We start from the raw sequence: 23,941 nt of genomic DNA on the forward strand, positions 1-23,941 counted from the left end.
GCAAAATATTCCGAATGGTCTTTGCTCGTCATTGCGCCTTTTTAATTCCAAAAACTTTCGAAGGGCTGCTTAATTTCCTCACGGGTGGAACCAGTTGAAAGATAGACCCATAATTACATTTTCTTTTTTCTTTTTTTCAACGTTTGAGCAAAATTTTGAATGATTATATGCTCGAGGCATTGTCAATGAGAAAATATTCAGTTATTTGCAAGCGCCAGATCAGCACTGACGTGGCATGCTCTTATTTACTCTTAATCAATTACAAACTGGCACATGTAAGGTAACGTGAAAATAGAAAAATATATCAAAAATCTTTTATTTTCTCGAAAGAAAGATCGCGACAGATTTTCCTTGAAAGCAAAAGGAAAGCTCCAAATGGTTGTGGAGAATATTCAAATGTATAAAACTCAACGATTTCTTTGACAGAATCCTCCACGTGATTGCCCACGAAAAAGTTCAATATCTTCAGAAAAAAATAATAATATAGAATTCAATATATTATTGCAATTTTCACATATGAAATCTTTGTGGTGAAGTCATGTTCTAAACCATGTTTTGAAAAGGCAGTCAACCATGTAGTAATGACTTTATTTTACTCGTTACTAATGATGCGAATAACCACCCACCCATCGGTGGCCGCGTTGGTTTGCGCTCAGTTCCTTTCACGAGAGGTCCTGAGTTCAAACTCGCCCATCGGTGATTTAAGTGGGGGGTCGTGGTGGTGGGATGCTGCGCTAGCCCCCCTCGAGGACTAGTCGGGCATCACCGCTGGTTTGAGCCCTAACTCGCCGGCCGCGCGGACACCTCGATTATCAAAAAAAAAAAATGATGCGAATAACCTTCTTGCGAGGTGATGCTAACTCCTAGCACGGCCCTTCCAAACTGTTATAAAATTAATGCGGAAGCTAATTGGATCTTATAATTAAATTAATGCGAAAATATCAAAGAAATAAATGAAAAATAATAAAGAATATCAAAGATTTACGTGATTGAGTCCGAATGTACCTACATTTACAGGGAGAGCCGATAACAAATAATTCACTATAATTGAAGAATCGGAGTTACAATTACCCACACGCTCGAATGTTTCCCACATATGTATAACTCATAGCACAAATCATTGGGTATTCGAGCCCAAAGCAAAGAGCTGTGTACGCATACAAACGTCTGTACGTTCGTTTCCTTTTTCAGTTATCGCGGCTGCTCCTCTTTACCGTGTTACTTCTCGGCTTTCTTTCTTGTGCCGCTCGAAAGAAATTGTCTCCTGTGCAGCAATATAAAAGACGTCCCAGAGTCCAAGTCTTTCAAACTTGGATAATTATCAAGAAATCAGCGCATTGACCAATTAAATCTTGGATAATCATTTCCTTTGACTTTTGCCTCCCACGGTCAAATCTCTGTGCCCATGCAATGGATATGTTATCTTCAATAAAAAAACAAATCCTTCTCTAAAATTCTAATCCAATTAGAATTCTTGAATTTATTTCTTAATAGATCCAATAAATCAATATATATCTTTCGATCGAGTCGAGTTTCATATCGAAATATATTTTAACACAAACCCTACCAATCGCAGTTTGGGCCAAGCAAGGCGCCGGAGTTCACCGTACTACTACTCTACTAACCAAAGATTCAGGAATCCGAAAACTTAGCTACGCTAGATTCATTTAATACCGGCTACCGATAACTTTTTATTTTATTACAAAACGTTATTTATGCAATCTTTCTTTTAAATTTATTTATGATGCCGTGATTTTTTATATGTCTAGTTTTTTAATACGTCGCTGTTTTGACCAAAGAAAAATTCGTCGCTGTTGGTGATATTACGTCACCATAAAAGCAAACGCGGCTTCAGGAAATTTCTCCATCCTTTTCGAGAGAATAGTCGTCAGTTCACTCCAATTTAACATTACTTTTGACTCTTTTGAGTACTTGATAGGGATTAGCGCGAAATGATCAAATGGCCAACAGGGTCGCGACGAATACCTGATTGCCCGAAGAAGAATCATTTGTTTTTCAGCAACAGTGTGAACTGGTGAGTGATGAAGATGACGCAAGGACTGATTCTCAAAATTGCATAATAGAGAGATTAGGTAAGCATAATTTTTACTTTATATAAGCAAGTCATGAGTCAAAGTCATAACCTTAAAAATTCATGGGAGATCCATTAATTACATTATTTTGTAAATTAATCTTTATATCATTTGCATCGTATGCCACACGAACTTCTTAAGTGGCCTCACAGCGTTATTTGTAAATCGAGTCTCTCACTTATGCACGAACTACTTTTTTTATCGGTTGAGTTGAATGAAAAAGAGTTGATTCCCGCGCTATTTCGCCGTCCACGTCTGATGTGTCCCGAACCCCGACCCGCAAGAAAATTTCGTTCTCGGCTATTCGAAAAGATGTTCCGAGGCTAGTATTTCCGTTACTATGCATCTTTATCTCCAAAGGCAATGCTTCTCTAACATAAAATTCCTGAATCCCAAGCATTTGGCCTCCGACCAAAACTAACTTCTTAATTAGCATGTCCGATGATGCGGAGTGCGATCGCTATTTAAGCCAATCGAGTGGGCGTCTTCATCAGGAATGTTCACTTCCATTCCTTGTGCCGCCTTCAAGATCTGCACTGGTTTCCGGTGCCAATTACCGAAGATCGCCCATTGAAGAGCCGTCCGGCCATCCTTATTTTTTGCATTGATTATGTCTTCCACATCGAAGCCTTCCTCGCTCAAGAATTTCTTCATTGTCTTAATTTGGACATACCATTTAATAGATAAAACAGCTGGCATTTGTAGACCTTTAAAACGTATATTAGCCCATATCCATGTGTTTGACAAATTGGGTAGCAATGGTTGGAAAAATTGGACTGCGAAGCATGGTACTTTGTTGGTTGGCGGTGATGTTAACAACAACGGAATTTATTTGACTTTTGGAAGAAAATAAATGTAAGCATTTTATGCTTTTCATTTTGATAACCATTCCAAATCATCTCTTCATTTTGATTTTTCTGAAGTGGTTTAAGTTTAGATGGAGGCCCTCTTCTTCTTATTCTCACATCAAACTTCACATCAAGTTTTTCGATAATTCCTAATGCCGTGTGGAGAAGTCATAATCACGCTACAAGGCTGCACGTTTTATATGTACTCACCTTCTTTCTAAGTTGAAACGAAAGAAACATGTTTGTTCGAATGCAGCGAGTTAAGTGTCCCTATCGTAGCATCTCCCTGTTTATAGTAATTCTGAGGTCCATGCTTGTCGCCTTGCGGGAGATGATGTCTTACCTATTGTGCGTAGATGGAACACTTGCATACATTCATGAAAATTAGTCGAATCAAAATGTTTAAATGCCTCATGATATAAAAAAAAAAATAGAGAGAGAGAGAGAGAGAAAATGGTATTCAACGGTCTAATAAATTTAATGTGTTGTCGTTTATGACATATTTAGTCTTTAATTGGTTGCCTTTGGCGATATTTAATCCATTGAAGTCAATGTGCACGCCTCGAGGAAATATCTCCATTCTTCTCGAGAGAATGTTCATGAGGTTACCCTCCAATTTAGCTTTGCTTGTGCACTTGATCGAATACGAACTTGCTCAGAAATGACCCAAATGCCGACATGATATCGACGGATCCCAAGATTGCACGTACAAGGATCAGTTGTTTTTTAGCCAAAAAGCAATGACAACGACACAAGGACTTATTCTCAAAATTGCTTGATGGAGAGATTAGATATCGCCAAAGGCAATCTATTGCATAATTTCATTTTAAGTAAGCAAGAGATACTTAAACATCTATTTGGAATCCATTGTGTTATTTTTCAAATTAATCTTTATATCATTTACATCATTGCGAAAATGAGAGTAACTCGGCCAATTTTTGTTAAATCAGCGTTTTCTGTTTTTAGTTGCTAGGATTAGAACTGATTATGGATATAATTGCACTAGGCCTGGTTGAGCCCACCCAAATTAAATGGCCCGGAAGAACAATTTTAATAGGCTTGAGGAGAGACCCTTTAACAGGGCCTGACCCGACCTGATTGAGTATGAGAGAGGTCCATCTAGTTCGGAGAAATACTATGTTCTTTTCTCTGTCGATGGCCGGGCCGAAGCAACAAGATGAGTCGAATCTGAGGGTTCGGTCGGGATCTGTCCAATGATCACCCTCTTGTTAGGGGTAGACCTGTTAAAATGAATCTTAAACCTACTTCAATTTTGAAAAGCCTACCTTAAATGGGTTTTAAGATTTAAAGTCTAAAATAAATTAGTCTAAATAGGTTGAGTTTAAATCCCATTTCCAATCCACTAGGATCACACGCACTCTCTCCCTCTGTAGCCTTATAAAAATATATTTTTTTAAAAATTGAAATTATAATTATTTCTCCTTTTCTTTCCTTTTATTTTTCCTTCTTCCTTTGCCGATAACCGGCAACCTGCTACAAGCGAGGGACGAGCTCGCCGGAGGCCGACAAAGCTTGAGCTTGCCAACCTTGGGCAAGGCTCGAGCCTTAGCTTGCCGGAATCAAGCGAGCTCGAGCTTCGTCGGCCTTCGGCGAGCTCATTCTTCACCTTTGGCCAAGGCCATAGCCGGCCACCAGCCGAAAATGAAGAAAAAAAAAAGAAAAGAAAAGATTAAAAATTCGATTTTTTTAAAATAAAAATAAAAATATTAAAAGGAGTGCAAGAAGGAAAATCAAATCATATTTTCTATACTAAATGGCTGAAAATATTTTTTAGTTCATTTTCAAACTTCAAACAAATACCAAAAAATATTGTCATTTTCTTGGAAATTAACTTCATGAAAAACATTTTCTAGAAATATCACATTTTACACGAAACAAACAGAGCCTCAATTTTTTAAAAAAATTATAAAAATTTTCCACTAAATTTGTATTGCATGGAAATGTTTTAGCAATATAATTTTTTAAGAAAATTATAAGAAACAAGTTTTCCTAGATTAGGTTAAATATAAAAGTGTTTTAGCAATATGGGTCGGGTCGGGAATAAGTTGGATAGTGGTCGGATCAGGTATGGGTCGAGAAATTTACATTACGAATAATGGGTTATAAACGGGTTAATTGATCAATTTGGGTCGGACCATCTATAACCTGACCCGACTTATCTGTTTAACTTAACAGGTCTAATTAGGAGTTTGGACCCTTTGGGTAGTAATATGAATGCTCACTGAAGCTCCTAAATTGACCCGAGGATACCCCCACACACACAAATGCAATTCCCTAAGCTCAAATGCTTTATGACCATGCGCAGAGCTCGAAAATTCTGAGTGTTCTAATGGGAAATGGCCAATCGCTAGCATTACAATGAATCAAATCAAGAATGACAATGAACATCTCTACTTGTAGCAAGGTTTGTGTGCATCTACTTACTGGAGATTCCTGGCTCATGCTTGTTTGCGCATATCGTTGGCCACATGAACTTCTTGAGTCGCCTCCCAATGTTAGTCGCAGAACCAGATTTCTCACTTATGCACGAACTATTGTTTTCATTGGTCGAGTCAAACGAACAAGAGTTGATTCCCGTGCTATTCCGATAGCCGTCAGCATCCAATGTGTCCCGAACCCTGGCGTGCAAGAAAATTTCGTCATCGGCTATTGGAAAAGATGTTCCGGGGCTAGTAGCTCCATTACTATGCGTCTTTATCTCCAAAGGCAAGGCTTCTCTAGCAGAAAATTCCTGAATCCCAAGCATTCGGCCTCCGGCCAAAAACTAACTTTCTTATTAGTATGTCAGATGATGCAGAGTGCGGTCGCTGTTTGAGCCAATCGAGTGGGGTCATGCCGTCTTCATCAGGAACATTCACGTCGATTCCTCGTGCCGCCAGCAATATCTCCACTAGTTTAATGTGCACATTACCGATGATCGCCAAGTGAAGAGCGGTCTGGCCATGGTTATTCTTCACATTGATTATGTCTCCACATGAAAGACTTCCCCGCTAATGAATTTCTTCATCGTCTGGATCTGGACATCCAATCTCCCGAAATCTGAAGCTTGGAGACCGGAAATAGCCATGTGGAGGAGAGTCTTTTCATTTGCGTTCTTGGAAGAGATAGAAGATGGAGAAGCAGAAATTAGTGCCCGAATGGTGGGTAACTGACCCTTGTAAAGCAGCTATGTGCAACGCCAAGTTGCTTCGGTGGTCAGTTTAGTCGATCGTGTCAAAGGCTTGAATAAGATACTCAACCACCTGCATTTTTTTAACATGGGATCGAGACCGAGATTACTTAATCTTCTTGGTGAGTAACTCTAGGCATGCGAGGTTACAACTAGGTCTGCACTAACATCATCTGTAACTTCAGCCTATGTGATTCGTAATCGAATGTGCACAAAATGACTAGCGGGTGCAGGAATTAGTCTCCTTTCTCGTAAAGGTTTCAGTATGTTTACTGGCTTGATGAATTAATCAGATCAGCGGAGACCTTATTATCGAAATGAAGCTATGTTCCAATTGAACTGAGACACCATGAAGCCGAAATTGGGTCACAATGCAGAGTTACATTCACTCCAATGGTGACGCTATATGGCAGTCAAAACGTGATCATCCTCAAAGTCCGTAAAACAGCAAAGACATCATCTAACCATTGAGCAAATTCTCCATTCGAGAAAAACCGTGCCTCCTAAGCCTTGCTCTAGCAAGATAATCCAATTGAAAGACAAAAACTTGCCACAAAGGCCACAAGCTTTCAACTCACCTGGACATGTCCTTTGCCGGCAGCAGAGTGCAAGACAGTGGAGCCATGAGCTTCTCTATAAGCCAGAAGATCGGATCCGTCGTCACTCGCAATGAGCTCCTTCAGGATCTCCAAATTGCCTCCTCTAGCAGCAGCATGCACTGCTCTGTTCATGACCTCCCATTTGTACAAGCAAGCAACCTCTCCCTGCCCTGCATTCTTCGTCATCGACGACAACGCCCTTGGAGACACCGTGAAATCAAGAACCATCTTGAAGACTTCATGGCTTCTGCTCCTGGAAGTGGTGTAAAGAATGTCGGTCACGCTGTATTCGCCCACTCCCAAAACAAGAGACGGGTCTCTCTCGAGCAGTTCTTGGACAAAATCCAGGTCCCCTGCCGATGCAGCAGTGTACATGAGCCACCCACCGATACCATATCGACCTTTGACGAGGGAATCTTTGTTTTTCGAATCACACTCCAGCAGGAGCTGCCGGGCCACCTGGGTGCGGTGCTTGGCAATGCTGCAGAAGCGCCCCACGTTGCCCGCCTCCTCCCAGAGGGCCTCAAGGCGGCGGATTCGGCGGAGTGAGGTGAGCTCAATAAGGTGGTTGGGGTCAATGTGGAGGAGCTCTCGGACGAGATCATAGTGGCCATTAGCAGCTGCACATTCTATTGGAGAGGCACACCACCACTAGTCTCGGGTGTTCGCCCACCGGAGAGGCAAGAACGTTGGAGGCATCAAGAAGATCAAGAATGGGAGAAAAAAAAAGGTGAAAGAGAGAGGACACTATCTTGGAAATGGGTGAGTGAGCCTGTGAGGGAAGTGTTATTTCGCGATCTCATCAAGTCTGTTTCGAGAGTGAGGCCAAAAGCTGTTTTCGTTGGAATCGGGAAATGTGGAGGGGTACAATACAAGAGATGATGTTGAAAGATTTAATGATGAGATTGAGGAAAAGGACAGAAGAATTTGTGGGTTTCATTTTGCTGAAGTTGAGGTTTTAGACTTTTGATGAGGTGTGTGTTCTGCTTTGTGTCATCATGGGCCAATCTCCTTCAGAAAAGCAAGTGCGAACATAAGGAAATGCAAGTCTGTTTAGTGAGAAATTATTCGGTTGGGGGGGGGTGTTGCATATTCTTGCCAACACCATCGTCATGGACCGGTTGATACTGTAGGATCCATAGGTGGGGCTCACTTGAAACGCCGGTTGATTAACACTGATGATCGATTTTGTCCAATAGATCTAGATTCATGCAAGAATTTTTCGATGCATGACTGATGAGAGTAGGCAAATACTTGCTTGGATCTAGATCCACATAAATACCGAGTTTATCTATACCATTGATCATTTGGGCCCCATCCGTGGATCTCGTCAATAGGCACATGGATGTGCATCGATTGACCTAGGACAATGCAAGGCTTACTCGATGAGTGTGCGTCCAGAGAGAGGGACTAGGGAGAGAGATTGGTTGGAGTGATGGAGCTGGGCAAGCATTGAGGAGCAAGGAAGATGCCACTTCTCTTCTTTCGGGTGAGAGGGGGCAAGGAAGGAAGGAAGGTGGTGCTTTGAGTAGGAATTACTATTGGACTTGTGCGGTGTAGTTTTGGATTTAAGGAGTGAAGCTGTTGGAAGTCGAGGGATTGAAACTGAAGCAGGAATTAGCGTTGAATTCCACAGAATATTCCCTTTGGCGCTTTGCTTGGTTGGTTCAATACCTTCCTAATTGCTGCATAAGATTAGCTCTTGAAAAGCTTCCATTTTGCTAAGTATGGAGGACGGAGCTCTGGCTGTCCTTACACCAGAGCAGATGACGACGTGTGAGAAACGGCTTTTTTCTTTAACTTATTATTCTTTTTAGGGAAAATTCCAATTAATGATCCCAAGTGAGGTCTTTTTCTCAAAAGAGGAGCCCAAGTGGACATAGCATCAAACAAGGGTTTGAAGTGCCCAATCAGTCTTAAATAGGGGCCTGAAGTGCCCAATTAGTCTCAAATAAGGGCCTGGGTTCGCCGGCCGGTCAAATGCTCGCAGGCCGGCGAGCACGATCACTGTTCCGGCGACCGGAAAAGGGCAGTTTCGTCTTTTTTCTTTTTTGCTTTTTCTTCTTCTTTTTTCCTTTCCTTTTCCTTTTCTGTTTTTTTTCTTCTCTTCCCCTATGGACGGCGACCTCCGCTGACCATAGTCGAGGCCGGCGGAGGTCGCCGTGTTAGTGATCTGCCCTAGGAATCAATCAAGGTTGATACTCTAATATTAGTTGTGGATTAGGTTGTGTCGAAAAATCGACCTTCACTATACTTAGGTAGTCATAATGTCTTGCTAGAAATCGTCTATGACTTGTGGGCCAAAATGGATTTTGAGCACACTGCTAATATTTAGTGAACCTACAAAGTTGCACACAATAACAGACTGAGTTAATATTTTCTATGCGCCGGAATCTATTTAAAATAAGAAGTAGATTTTAATTTATTCTCCTATTCAACTTATCTACGTGGTCGTACATTTTATGAGATAACGATTAAACGTACGATTGAAGGTAGACAGTTTGGCGGGCCCAAATCGCCCAACCCCACTTCTTTTAATTCGCGTAGATAATGAGGCTATATATATATAGCGTATGGGTGACGAAATACCCTGAGAGAAAAAAAAAAAAAACGCCTCCAAGAGAAGAATACGAAGAGAATCGTTCTCTGTTCATAGATATTTGAGAGAGTCTCGAAGATCAAAGGCGATCAGGAAAAAGAAGTCCAAGATCTTTAGCTAGTACTTGGATCGTTGGAGACTTCCGTTCATGTGTGTGGATACCGGTAGAGGCGCAACACTTGGGGCGCTAATCCAGACAAAATCGATTGTCAATTTACCTTCGATCTATAAAAGGTACGTGTCGAACTTCTGTTTAGATTTCAATATACGCATGGATTCTATCTAGGGTTTCGGTTTATAAATTCGCTGCGTTTTTAGCATTTAAGGAACCCTCCTCGCCGGCATCGAGCGAGGGCCGCCCTCACCTGGGCTGGGTGGACGAGGGCAGCCCTCGACTGGGCTGGGTGGGCTCAGGCGACCCTCGCCAGCGTCGGGCGACCCTTGCCCGCCTAGCCCAGTCGAGGGCCGCCCTAGCCGTCGTCAGGCGAGGGTGACCCTCGCCCTTGCCGGATCTAGAGAGGGCCGCCCTCGCCCGCCCAGCCCAGGCGAGGACGGCCCTCGCCTGACGCCGGCGAGGGCGGGCTCCGCTTGACGCCAGCAACCTTCGCCGGCCTCAGCTATGGCCAGCGGAGGTCGTCGGCCATAGGGGAAGAGAAGAAAAAAAACAGAAAAGGAAAAGGAAAGGAAAAAAAAATAAGAAAAAGACGAAATTGCCCTTTTCCGGTTGCCAGAACAGTAACCGTGCTAGCCGACCGGCGAACCCAGGCCCTTACTTGAGACTAATTGGGCACTTCGGACCCCTATTTGAGACTGATTAGGCATTTTAAGCCCTTATTTGACACTACGCCTACTTGGGATACTCTTTTGAGAAAAAGACCCCACTTGGGGTCTTTAATTGAAATTCTCCCTTCTTTTTACACTAGTATAGATGGTGGGGGTGAGTCCCATTCTTTGTTTTTTGACAAGAACATCCAGTTCTCCGTCTGGACCCCCCACACATGCCCTACAATCTTATGTTTTTTTTTTTTGTATGTTATTGGGAAAATTAAAAAGAAAAGAAAGGGAGAGCAAGCCAGTTATACAAACCTGAAAAGGGGGATATAAACAAGGGAAAGGAAGGAAAGATATATTGGGTGCAACTGCTTAATCTTTTGCATTTTCAGGAAAAGTGTACCATACTTTAAAAATTTTCTATGTATCATTTGCATCGATGTTGTTATTAGTAGGGGTGAGCACGATTCCAGAGTAGAATCGAAAATCGAAGAACCGGACCAACGGATCCGGTTCGGCTCTCAGTTCTAAGGTGGGAGGTTCCGGTTCCCGGTTCTAATTTTTTAGAAACCGTCAGTTCCGATTCTAGTTCCCGGTTCCTATAAGAATCGGAACCGAGAATTGGACCTGGAACCGGAACCGCAGGCCTAAAACAAATAAAAACCCAAACTTTCTTTTTCTTCCCAAATTTCTCCTCGCTCCTCCATTGCGCTCTCTCCCGCTCCCCACACCCACGACTCGACGAGACCCTCTCGCTCTCTCCCGTTCGACGTCCGCCTCAGCTCTTCCTCTGCCTTCATCAACTGCGGTCCGGCTAGTCCGCGGCGGAGGTGGGCTTCGCTTCAAGGCTTCAAGCGACATCCTCTGTCTTCGTCTTCGTTCGGGCTCACGCGCCGCTGCACGCGCACCCTCTTGAGCTCTCTGCCTTGGCTCTTCCTCCTCTCATCTCTCTGTAAGATCGGCGCCGCTTCTCGCCAGACGTGGTTCCTCTCCAGTCCTCGCACTGTAGAAGAGATCTTCAAGGAATACAGCGCCCGGCGCACTGCCCTCGTCCGCGCCCTCACCAATGGTACCGATCGTTGCGCGGTTGCCCCCCTCTTTGGATCTTCACATGCATGCGTTTTTTCTCTTTTTTTCTTGGGTCCGAGTTCGAATGCGTGCGCCGTCGGTGTTTCTTTTAGTTCTTTGTTTCTGGCTTGACGCTGTTGTTGGTGTTGGGGTGAATTTGTTTCAGATGTGGATGAATTCTACTCGCTCTATGATCCAGGTGAGGCTCGATGTACTTTGGGTTTCTTGTTCGTTGTTGTTTTTCCTTCGAATTAAAGGGCAAATGCAAGATTGCTGCTTTACGCTTTTTAGAGAAAAAGATTTTGACTTTAGCTTGTGCTGCAATTTTGGAGAAGCGTGATGAGGAATGTGGGAAATGGGTAAGTGCTGTTAGTTGATTTTTCTATGAATCTGTGGTCAATTTGATTGGGGAAGTGGCTGTGGTGGGTTGATAAGAATGGGGGTAAGTGTGTTTTAGGTTATTGTTGGTTCTTTTCATTCATGATCTGAAAGGAAATTCTTTATTTTTTGCTTTGATATCTTAATGGGTATTTCAGTTATGATTACGGACTCCAAATGTTAAAGCTCCTTTTTTTTTCTTTTGGGGGGGAGGGAGGGGATATTTAATGTTTTCTCCGTTTGATACGAGTGATTAAATTGTTGTATCTGTGGATGGATATTTTGCATTTCAAGAAAAGGAGAATTTGTGTCTATATGGTCACCCAAACGAATCATGGGAGGTGGCTTTGCCCGCCGAGGAAGTTCCTCCAGAGCTTCCTGAACCAGCCTTGTGCATTAACTTCGCTAGAGATGGAATGAAACGCAAGGACTGGCTGTCTTTGGTGGCTGTGCATAGTGACTGTTGGTTGCTCTTTGTGGCCTTCTACTTTGGTGCTCGACTTAACCGCAATTAAAGGTACTTTCTTTTTGCCTGCACTTGCTGAAGATTGTCATTGCATATGCATCACACTCAAAAGATCTGTTGAGGTCAGTATTGTGATTCTGGGTGCCCTATGTCCCAACTCAACAAGGCAACCAGTTAATCACGCAATTAAGAGATACCAACATAAATTTAATGGTGCTAGCTTATTCTAGTAAAAAAGCCATTCTGCAATCTTTCGCCCAAGTTTGGATTTTGAGTTAGGTACAGCAACTTGAAGTATTCTTTTTTAAGTGTGACACTTTGCGAATTTCATTTCCTAATCTAGTTCAAATATTGCTTCTTACCTTGTCACACGAAGTCTTCTCCTCTCCCTTCAATCGAATCAGAGCTGTTACAATCTCGTTATGTATCCTTATAAATTGGTCCATTTTGTGAATGTGTCTGCTCACAATTTGAATTACTCTTCCATTGGCCTCTAGTTTGCAGTTGGATATAATAGAAGAGGACTTGAAGAGACAAAGCTGAAGAATTCAAAAGATAAATCTGATGGTTCTGATTTACTGCCTTTGTTGGACTGCCACAAATGCTTGGAAGTCGTAGCTGCAGCAGTTAAGGATGCTATATCAGATTCAGTTGTAGATCTAAAAAACCCCGAGGTAGAGCTCCCTCCCCCCTTCTCTCTCTTTCCCATGTATATCTGACATCTTTTATTGCAGATTTCTGTTCTGGTTGAGCTGCTACCCCTTTTGGCTGTTCCGAGTGGGTTGAAGATTAAGATTGAATTTGGTAAATTAGGTTCGTCAGCTTTGCCCTTTTTTTCCTTCAACTTCCTATCTTAGTTTTAGTGCATAGTTGCGATTTTCATTATGTTCGCCAGTCTGTTTGATGTTGCGTTCTATCCCCTTTCTATCAAGAAAAATGTGGCTTTTGAATAACTAGTTTTTTGTATTCTCTTTAATGAATGACAAGCTTGTTCATTTTCGTTTTGTTTAACTAAAAATGAAACAAAAAACAAAAAGAACCTGTTGGAACCTGGAACTGACCCTGAAATCTGTGACAGGGTAGGTTCCACATTCCGACGGTTAGGGTTTCAACGGGTAGGTTCCATGTTCCAAAAAATGAGGAACCTATATCCGAGAGTAAGTTTCAGGTGAAACCTGTGAGGAATCTGGAACTGCTCGCCCCTAGTTATTAGGAAAGTAGTCTTTGGTTGCTAGGATTAGACTTGAGCATGCCCAGATGAAATGGGCCAGAAGACCAAGTTGAAAGGCTTGGGGAAAGACCTTTTCTCTTGGGCCTACCCCGACCTGATTGAGCTTGCGAGAGCTCCAGCTAAATTGGAGAAATTCAATGCTCTTTTCTCTGTCGATGGACGGGCCGAAGCAATAGGTTGAGTCGAATCTGAGGGTCCGGTCTGGTCCGGATTTGCCCAATGATCATCCTCTAATTAGGAGTTAGGACCCTTCCGTTCGTAATGTTTGAGCTCACTGGAGCTCCAAAATTGGCCCGATTTTACCTCACATGCACGCAATTCCCTATGCTCAACGCTTGATGACCATGCGCAGTGCTCGAAAATTAGGAGGGTTACAATAGGAAATGTCCTATTGCTAGCCTGACAGTGAATCAAATCAAGAATGACAAATGAACATCTCAAATTGTACCAAAGTTCTTATAACTTGATCGAACTATTGAAGAAGTAAAACTCTCTCCGTCAGTTCTTAATATAATATATTACAATATGAATTCGAAGCCCCTACATTTGTGCATCTACTTGTTGAAAATTCTCCAGTCATGCTCATTTGCTCGAATCGTTGACCACACAAACTTCTTGAGTCGCCTTGCAATATTATTCGCAGAATCGGATCTCTCACTGATGCACGAATTACTATTTTCATCGGTCAAGTCGAAGGAACAAGAGCTGATTCCCGCCCTATTCTGATAATTGTCCGACATTCCCTGAGCTTTTGGTTAAGGTGGCCCCTGAACTCCTACAAGAAATGAGCTTCATGGGGTTTGTTGAAACGATACAATTAGCGATTATCTTTGCTTGATTTGCTTGACGTGAAACCCGGTTTGATGATCCGGTCCAGTATCCTATTTTTGCAATTTGAATGCGAATTAGTCATGACACAACCATCATTGAGCAACCCAAAAAAAAAAGAGAGAAGAGATTTTGGATAATCGTAATTCATAAAAACTAGATTTCAAAGTCTATGAGGTCGAGAAATGGGTCGCCAATGCATTCTCGCACAATTCCTTGGTAAAGAGAAAAGAAAAAAAAATGAAGGGTTGGAACATCATTTGTCCTCTGCTTTTCCCAGAGCCCATATTTTCAGCTTTACACATGCAGGTCACAAGCCCAGCCCAAAAGTCAGCGTCTATTACCTAAGTCTCTCGAGCCCATCAGATGTAACAATCTATCATTCCCACTGAAATATTCCAACCTTAGAAGAATGAATGTCGTCCACTTCCAAGCCCTGAACCTGATAAACCTAACATTCCTGGGAAAGTTTGGTTGAAATCTGACTACAAGGGTTCGTGATAGCTGCGAAGAACGTGCACCTGAGACCAGTCTTACCTGCTATAAATTTATTGTTCTTAGTATTAGCGAAATAAATATCTTTTTAGTGTCCAGTATATGTTTTCATTCATCTTGTCTGCACCAAATATCAAAGCTTTTGATGCCTACAAGTACAAGTAAGCTTATTCTTTGAAAAAAAAAAAAACACACGCAACAGAAGAAAAGACAAAAATAATATCTTGTACGGTCATAATTGAGCGCTAGCAACAACGGCCATTCCCCATTTCTCTATTCAAAGATTCCTATAAGAAATATCATTATGCTTGGTTCCCACGACGCATACAATGTTAATTTCGTGATGTATGCACACTTTTGTTTTAATTTTAAGATATATGCATTGGAAATCCTAAAACTTATCATGAAAATGCGATTGATTCCTAAAACTTGCAAAAAGTTCAATCGAATCCTAAAACTTGTCAAATTGGTTCAATCGAACCCTAAAGTTAACATCGTTTAATTTACTAACGGAAAATTCTGACGTGTCTTATTTTATTACTTTTCTTAAGACACGTGACGATGATGTGATGTCCAACAAGCGCCACATCAGAAAAAGTTTAAAAAATATAAATTAAATACTTATCCCTTTAATTTTACATATTATCAGTCGATGGTATTCATGCAAAAAAAAAATTTAAGATGTATTCTCTCTATTTAAGACCCAATTTTTTAATAAATCACGATATGTCGAGTATAAAAATAAGATGGATCCAGATGCAAGTTATATCGGTTTAGTTTATGCAAATCTTAAGAATAAAGCAATTCTGGATCATTCTAGATCAGGACTACCTACAAAAGTCAAAAGTTTGAATTTAGCATATTCATGGAGTTTGTAGGGTATTTCACGAGCTTCTAAATAATCAAGTCTATAAACTCGTGCCCTTGGGGTATTAAAAAAAAGTGAGATGTCAATCTTATTTCTGTCCTTCTCATCTCAATTTCATTAAAATTTGGACTAGGACCCAGTTGTAGCAATGTCCTGTATGTCTGACAACAGTAGCATATTTATTTGATTAGAAATAAAAGAAACCGTTTATTATCCGATTTGCGTTAAGAGTTGTATCTTAGCGCCATCAATATTAATTTACGAGATTCTAAATTCAAAATTAAATTTTCACATGACGAGCGAAAAAGTTTAAGGTCTCACATTTACCATCGCATGGTCGTCCTACTCAATATTTTTTAAATTCCAGAATATGAGGGTGATCCTCACAAAATAGAGAAAATACTATCATCTCGTGTTCGCTCAGACACGTGGCGCATGTATACCAGACCACCGTGTGTTTGGCGACCCCATTCAGTATCGCCTGAAGATAGATCCTATTCTCTCAAAGTCACAGCTTGAATCTCTCAGGGCAAATACCCCAGACTTTCCTTTTTTGGTAGAGACTTCGTGAAGGCTGAGCTGGTGGTGGCCCTGCCAGAACTCCTCCATGTGACAGCGGAAAGCGTTCTCCCTATCTGACGGTAGAGCTAACAAGCGCATTGCTATAATTGATCCGATAATGCTTAGATTGCGGCCAATAGTGCCGAAGCCGGTCACGGGCGAACCAGTCTCCGGCGCCGGTAACCTCCCGCAGATCAAGAGGTGGCTCGCTGTGTGAAGAGACGAGCGAAGAGGAGATACGTTAGGGTTTGGAAGAATTATAGCCAGTGCAAGAGGAGGAGCAGATCACAGGCCAGAGGACGCTGTCGCAGTGACACCGTCTTGACCCTCCAACTCCTGCCAGAGAAAGCTGAGCCACAGTCGATGGCTCACTTGATCTCATTCCGATGATAATAACCCCAAGGGAGGTCTCCTGGATAGATTGCCCAAGGCCCTTAAAGTTCAATGCGGATGGCGAGAACTCGTGGGATTGGACAATGGTGAACCTGCTTAAGCGAGCCGTCAGCGTGTCATGGCAGACAAGGAGAGGTTCTGCGTCGATTCCTGCATAGGAATGGTAGGAGAATTCTTCCTAGGGAGCACGGACGACGAGACAATAAAGAATCTCCGATTGGACACTTATCCCGGTCTGGTGTCGGAATTTCCGAACCTTGTTCACTGGGTGAATGACGCGTATGTCCAGTTCGCGAGTGGCCAAAACAGAGGAGGAGATCACCATGATCATCATCAGCCACCGCCAGAAATCAAGGTGAGGCTGGTGGCGAAGGGAAGGCTGCCGACGTGGTAGCAGGCGTTCCCTTGCCAAGTCACATGGCAGTACGAGAGGTGGATGAGGGCGATGACCGTGCCCTGCTGTTGAGACTGCTGTTGAGAGTTAAGGTCCGTTTGAAAATTTGGTTCTGGGTCAAAATAGTGAAGTGAAGAAGACAATGGAGACTCTGACCGAAAACAGGTGTGGGACTCCACGGAGCTCTCGCCGATCATGGCATCGTAGGGACCATTTCTTGGACTGGGCCCAAAAACGGGACGGGCCGCAGCTCAAGAGCGAGCTGGCCCGGAATTGACACCACGGCCCATGGGGGGCACAACCGTAATTTCAGAGGAGCGAAAACCCTAAATCTCCGTGACCGAAAGCATATGTTCTTCCTCTCTTCCTTTTCTCTTTTTCTGTCCTTGTATGTCCGTAGTATAAAGAAATGGCTATGGTGATGAAGTTTTCTATTGATCTGATTCTTGTGTAGTTTCATTTCTTCGTTACTTTGTTCTTTCTCACCTGCGACGTGTGGAGGCTGGACACAAGCTAGGAGGGTTTGCACGGAGCCTCGACGTGAAGGTCGCTCTGGTTTAGGGTTAGGACACGTATCCAATTTTCTTGCTGAGGACCCCGGACGAAAGCACCACGTGTCTCTTGCCTTATCGGTGGTACTCGACACTGTCTCTCCTCCCATTGGCTTCTTCCCAGGGACCTTTCGGGTTCGCCCTCTCCGATCCGATGTGCCCAGTTGTCCCCCACCCCCAAGAAATTGGGGCAATCGCGTCAGTCATCCATATCTTTGGGAAATGCCCTAGCTGGACAGGTGGTTCTTTCCCTCTCCCATCGACACTCTCCGTATCGCTAGGCCACAAGGGCCAAAGAAAACAAAAAAACCAAAGGTGATGAGTGAAAATAGATAATGCTCGTTAACTCCGACCAAATTTTTCTGTGAGAAGAGAGAGGGTCCTTGGCAGTGAGCAGCGGCCGGGGCGGCGCTGGGAGGCGAGATGGGCAGGGCAGGTGGGGTTTACAAACGGTGGGTCGCCGACATGGCGCATGCAAACGTGGGGATTGATCAGGTAATGCTCGGGTTACGGCCTATAGCTCCGAAGCCGGCCACGGAGGACCCGGGCCCACGCGGGTCTGAGTGCAGGAAGCATGGAGTTGATACTATTCAGGTGCGAGAACCAAGGGGAAGTGCGTTAGGGTTGGGAAGAATGAGGGTAATAGTAATAATAACAGCAACAGCACCACCAAAAGGAAAATTTGGTGGGCACTCAGCTTGCGTCTGTGCTGATATTCAGCCCAAGAAATTTGGTGGCCACCGACCGAACAAAGGGTTCGGTATGATCAGGTACGACTAGGGTTGAACCAACTGGAGCATATCTCGACCTTACAGTATAATGATAATAAAACTAATGATTAATTTTGAAAAAACAAAAGTCAGGAATAATCCTGTTGATGACAGGCTGTCGAGGAAGAGTATATTGAAGGGATATGACGGAATTTTCTCGGACAGAGATAAGTTGAACAAAAGGAGATTTATATTGAAAAATATATGAGACATATATAGAGAATGTTCTTAACAGTAGGTCATCATCTTGTCCAACTCCAACTATGAAAAGAGCATCTAACACCGGCGAAAAGAGCAACATAAGATCTACACACACATAAAACCCCACCTTACCCCACCCCACCCCTTCAGTGTAGTATCTAAGAGTAGAATCGGTAGGTCTTGGCCTGGATTATGATCTGCCTCAATCCGCCAATAGGCGCTAAGACCATCAAGAGTACTCCAATCACAATGCATATCTGACATGATGAACGAACCCGAGTTAGACCAGCTCACTTATAAATCTATAAAGGAGAGAACAATGAACAAAAACCAGATTCAAGAAAGCATACCCAGTTTGTCCACCAAGACAAGCTGAACCTCCTCGGCTTCTTAATTGCGAGCCACATTATGCAGGGAAGCTCAAAAAAGAAATAGCAGAAGCCAAAAGTATCAGTGGTCATGCACATTGGAAATTTGGCGAGAGATATTAAATGCAGGTCATGCTTATATGGTTACACTTACAAAGTATGTCGTAGGGGCAAAAGCGAATCCTCCAAAGAACGAAAGAAGACCACCGAAGAAGGGGAAAGTAATCGCAATGAACATTGTGAACGCTGCAATGTAAATCAATTTGAGAGTTCAATTAAAACTCAATAAAAGCGAGAAGCCCATCTAATTTGAAAGGAGGAGATATCATAGAATGGAGTCTGAATCCACTTACCGATGTAGATATTGCGCGTTATGAACCTGAGTGTTCGAGTGGGCTTAAAGTGCAATTTCTTCACTAGTTCAGTTTCTATCATGTCAAACACCAGCATGGAAGAAATCTGCCAGGAGAATCCGCAAATGAGATCGGGTAAATAGCAGGTGAGATCGGTCCAACTTCTTGAAAAACCGCAGGAGGACAAAGGGGAAAAGATATGAGAAAACGCAATCCTCACCTGATAGCTTCCAATTACATGGACAACCACAAACATATTGGCGAGAGCAATGAGCCAAGCGGGTTGTTCCAACGAGATGAGGATGTTGTCCTCAACCGAGTTCCCAAATATCCAGTACCCAATCAAAGCAACCGGGAAGTAGCAGAGAGCCACAACAATGTACGCGACGACGACTCCTCTCCACATCAGGCCCTTAGATGGCTTATCCGGAGTCGACGGGATGGTCGCTTGGATCTCCAACACAACATTTGGCCCGCCATAGGCAAAAGCAACGTTGCCCAATGCACTGAAGAAGTTGAATACCGTTCCCGCTATCGACTTCGCTCTGTACCCGTACTGTACGTCGGGCTGAACACCCTTGTGGAGTGAAGCTGTCCAAGCCATAGTGGAGTAGCTGTTCGGAAACATGAAGGACACGTGCTCAAGTCCCCGAATACGCAATCCACTGCTTCGCTCTTTATATGATTCAATAGGATAACACTTGGTTTTTTGTCATTTGGATCGCTTCTTCATGTGTATATTCAATTAATGTTTCGCCTAGCAAGGCTTTTGTCCTCGATTTGTCATGAGTTATGACAAGCGATCTGATTTAGACGAGGCTACTGATTGTTCATCCATATGAATTTATATTGAATTTGCAGTTGAAGTTCAAAGAGAATAGACCAGGACATACCTCAAAGACATGACGGCAGCAGCCAAGGAGACGCCAGCGATGGAGTTGAAGTTGGGAAGGTGGGAGAGAACAAAGTGAACAGAAGCGAATATCATGATGAAGTAACTCGTCTTGATCTTCTTACAGCTCGAGCAAACCGTATCGTGGAAAATTTGCAGGGATTTGCCTCCGGTCACCATGTAGACGATGTCAACTCCGACTTCGACAATGAGCTGCTGAGGAACCACAATGTAGAGGCCGAGCTTTTCGCCGAACGCATGTTGGGCCAGCTCGTGGTACCTATCAAACCGCTTTCCAGGAATCATCTCGTGCATCTCGACCATTTGCCACAATGTGTAGAGGGTGATGATCCAGGACAAGACCAGCACCGCCACACCGGGACCCCTGAAACCGAAAGCAAGACACAATTGATCAGGAAAACATGATTCAGTTCGAAAAAAAGAGGAAAAATTGGAAGTAATAGTGCAATTCGGTCAAGCGTTTGATAGAAAATAACTCACCATCCCAGCGCGGCCATCGCGTACGGGAGACCGAGCATGCCAGCTCCAACCATGGTGGTGACAGTGTAAAAAGTCAAGTACCACCATTTCGCGTTTCTTGAAGATGTAATTGGTAGCCAATCGTCAATCGCCTTCTGCTTCTCCAAATTCTCTTCGACCTTTTGACACCATAACACATCCAACTCAGGCTACATATTGCGGACTGAAGTCCATTGTTCTTGCTACTTAGATCATCGATTTTACTAGAAACAAAACGGTGAACATGCCATGCTGCAATTTTTTGTCCTTGGTGACACGAGTTTGAACAGAGCAATCTATGTTTTCATGATGCCGATACAAAGAGCACACTGCATCATAGGCAAACTAGTATACAAATCAAGTGATTTTTGACCTTTTATGAACAGAGTTCATTACTATTACAAGCCGGTTATAGAGGGAGGGAGAGAAGGTTAAAACATTTTTTTCTAGGGTTCGACAAGAAGTAAGTTTCCTGATGATGCTTGATAGCAAAGGAAAGAGATAAAACACTAGACTAAGTGCCCCTAGCCTTTGTTATTTTTCTTTGCGCCAACCCAATCTCTTAAGGAGCAGCATAGTCGCCAATGTATTCACTACGCCCCGAGTCCCTTTCCTGCTTGGCTTCGATCTAATAGTGATTGGCTCAATTATCTCCCCTCCTCCTAGTAGCCTGGAGATATTTATGAGATTTCTACGACGCCGAGAATAAGGTCCAATGGTTTGCGTAACGAAGCCGCGATTAGTTTTCGTTAGTAGACGGACTCTTCCCTGATTTGGGCGTCCGATCTACTAAATAAACAACAACAAAATACAAACTCAGATAGAGAAATCTGGAAATAGGCCTGGCAAAACAAATGTAGTTTTCACGTGACTATAATTCATGCTGCATCCTCTCTTTATTTACTAATCATATTAATCAACCATGTCGGGTAAGGGTTACAAACAGTTGTGCACGTTTAACCAAAAATAAGGAAAAAAAAAAAAGAGTGGGCACTGTATTGTCCTGGAAGACTAACGAAGGTGGATCGATTCTTCTTAGATATGTTCCAAAGAATTTATCAGTTTGGGCGACGCCTCGCCCATATCTGGCGAGGCCGACCTTGCCGTCTCAACCCATCTCCCTCGCCTGGGTCGCGACGACGAGGTCGGCCTCGCCATGGCTGGGCCAGGCCTCACCGTCGCGGCCACGAGCCGCCCTTGCCTGGGGGACCCTTGCCGGCCACCGGCAAGGCCGCGACACCCTCGCCAGCCCTGGTCTATGGCTAGTCGTCGGCGGCAGGCCAGGAAGAAGAAGAAGAACAAACCACGAAGGAAGAAGAAAATAAAAAAGAATGGCCCAATTCCCTAAAAAATCCCCAACTTTAGCCTTTGTTCCAATTATATCCCAAGCTTTTTTTTGTCTCATAAAAAATCCCAAACTTCTACTTTTGTCCTAAATCTACTCCGTTAACTATTCATCTAATTTTTTAATATTTTTTTTTATTTTTTCGAATTTTTTTATTTTTTCTTTTCTTTTTTTTCACCTTCAACCTCCGGCCGATCGCCGGTCCGGCGACCGGCCAGAGGTGAGGGCCGGCGAGGTCGGCCCCGCCGGCCGCTGGCGAGGCTCGGCCTCGCCATTGTTGGGCGAGGTCACCACGGCCGGGCAAGGCTCGCCTGCTGGCCGGCGCAGGCTCGGCTCGCCAGCCGGGCGAGGCCGAGCCTCGCCACCGTGATGGGCCGAGCCTCGCCGTGTGCCGGGCAAGGCCGAGCCTCGCGGCGGCCGGGCGAGGTCGGCCTCGCCTTGCCGGGCGAGGCCGAGCCTCGCCGGCGGCCAAGCAAGGCTCCTGGCCGAGGCCGAACCTCGCTGTGCCGGGCGAGGCCGACTCGCGGCCGGGCGGGGGCCGATGGCGAGGTTGGCCTCTCCCAAAGAATCGGCGAGGCCGAGCTCTCATCACGCGGGCCGGGCCGACCTCGCGGCCCTCGCCTCTGGCCGGTCGCCGAATCGGCGACCGGCCGGAGGTTGAAGGTGAAAAAAGAAAAGAAAAGAAAAGAAAAGAAAAGAAAAAATATAAAAATTCCAAAATAAAAAATCATATTAAAAAATTGGATGAATAGTAAACGGGGTAGATTTGGGACAAAAGTAGAAGTTTAGGGTTTTTTATGAGACAAAAAAAAAATTGGGATATAATTGGGACAAAGGCTAAAGTTGGGGGTTTTTTAGAGAATTGGGCAAAAAAAGAATCAGAAATGGAAAAATTGTTCCCAAAATCAAGAAGCTACTTTTTTTTGCTTCTTAATTCTGTTTCAAAACTGATTCTGGAAATAAATTTTTACAAATTTGAACCCAAGAACAAAAAATTTACTAAACGGATTTCTATTTCAAAACTGATTATGGAAATAAAAAAACAAAAATTATCATTATTTGACAACTTGCCAAACGGCCGTTAGCGGATTTGCTAACCCTCCCTGCCCTTTGAGATTTATTATGTTTTGAAGCCCCTTGCTCTTGTAAATGGGCCCGATCTTAATGAAAGGAAGACATATCTTCTGACCAAAAGGAGAAAAAACAAAAGAAAAGTCCAAGAAGGGGAAGGGAAATGGGTGAGTGAGATCCATCCCAACCAAAAGTAGACAACCTCTACACTTGACTTGGGTGAAGCATAAAGAAGAATCGGGTTAGCCACACGGGTAGACATGGTCACGGTTCGGAACCGGCGGTTCCGGTTCGTGGCCATGTATGAACCGGCGGTTCCGGGCTGGTTCCAGTTCCGGCCCGGTTCGAAACCGGCCGGCAAAAATTAAAAAAATAAATTATGAAATAAAAAATAATGAATTATCATTTATGAAATAATGAATTATTCAATATAAAATGTAATCAAAATGTACATTATAATCAAATTTGGGGAAAAAAGGAGAAAAAGAGATGAGGCTTGAACTTAAAATGCAATCAAAGTTTTTTTTTTTTTGGGACCAGAACCGGGCCTGTAGGCCATGGGCTGGTTCCGGTTCCGAACCGCAAGCCCGGTCAACGGGCTGGTCCCGGGTTTGACCAGGGCCGGTTCCGGGCCGAAACCGGCCCGTGGCCATGTCTACACACGGGTCCCCAGGTCCTTTTGGGAAGGTTCTTGGTCAGTGAAGGCTACTGATTGTGACCAATCACACGTACACCATCACCACCGGAAGAGGTACCTATCACAGGGGACAGTTTCATTAGTTACACGCACTTTTCGCACGTTATCTACTCTTGAAAGGACTCTAATTAGGCGTGGTGAAATCAAAAGTCCACGACCAAACGTGGGAACTTTCGTAAATTATACCGTCCTATCGATGCTCTTTTAGAAAAGCCGACGAAATTTTGATGAGTTCGGGTCCCTCCCATGTACCATCTTTAGCTGAAAGGGGGAAAGGTTAAAATTGATCTCGGGGACCATACGAATTTTTGTGAGGCACCTCGTTCAAAAGACTCAACTGACCCCGCAGAAATCCTAATTCCAAACCAAGATCAGTCTATACAGTTGCAAAG

General features: G+C 43.6%; 3 protein-coding genes and 1 pseudogene across 3 annotated transcripts; 2 read left to right on the forward strand and 2 right to left on the reverse strand.

The window, feature by feature from the left end:
• Positions 1-5,301: 5,301 nt before the first annotated feature.
• LOC115672587 (uncharacterized) lies at positions 5,302-7,758 on the reverse strand. Its single transcript, XM_030594421.2, is given in 5 exon segments — positions 5,302-5,723; positions 5,725-5,933; positions 5,936-6,122; positions 6,124-6,204; positions 6,710-7,758. Coding segments are annotated over 5 exon segments (1,542 nt in total). The 5' UTR covers positions 7,430-7,758; the 3' UTR covers positions 5,302-5,378.
• A 2,499-nt stretch (positions 7,759-10,257) lies between these two features.
• On the forward strand, positions 10,258-12,264 carry LOC115672471 (PHD finger protein ALFIN-LIKE 2-like). The gene is made up of 4 exons (XM_056313869.1): positions 10,258-10,266; positions 11,058-11,169; positions 11,335-11,367; positions 11,841-12,264. Exons 1-4 carry the CDS (start codon positions 10,258-10,260, stop codon positions 12,059-12,061), a joined length of 375 nt encoding a protein of 124 aa, XP_056169844.1. The 3' UTR covers positions 12,062-12,264.
• A 1,010-nt stretch (positions 12,265-13,274) lies between these two features.
• LOC115672470 (uncharacterized) lies at positions 13,275-17,343 on the forward strand (annotated as a pseudogene).
• Positions 17,344-18,452: 1,109 nt separating this feature from the next.
• Positions 18,453-20,812, reverse strand: LOC115672469 (lysine histidine transporter 1-like). Its single transcript, XM_030594280.2, has 7 exons — positions 20,419-20,812; positions 19,919-20,302; positions 19,246-19,639; positions 19,026-19,131; positions 18,827-18,918; positions 18,655-18,723; positions 18,453-18,561 (listed from the first exon to the last, which is right to left on the reverse strand). Exons 1-7 carry the CDS (start codon positions 20,469-20,471, stop codon positions 18,463-18,465), a joined length of 1,197 nt encoding a protein of 398 aa, XP_030450140.1. The 5' UTR covers positions 20,472-20,812; the 3' UTR covers positions 18,453-18,462.
• Positions 20,813-23,941: the final 3,129 nt, after the last annotated feature.

The sequence above is a fragment of the Syzygium oleosum genome, unplaced genomic scaffold (assembly GCF_021117445.2).
Source record: "Syzygium oleosum isolate NSW1041296 unplaced genomic scaffold, Sole_v2.1 Sole_v2.08, whole genome shotgun sequence".
Classification (NCBI taxonomy): domain Eukaryota; kingdom Viridiplantae; phylum Streptophyta; class Magnoliopsida; order Myrtales; family Myrtaceae; genus Syzygium; species Syzygium oleosum.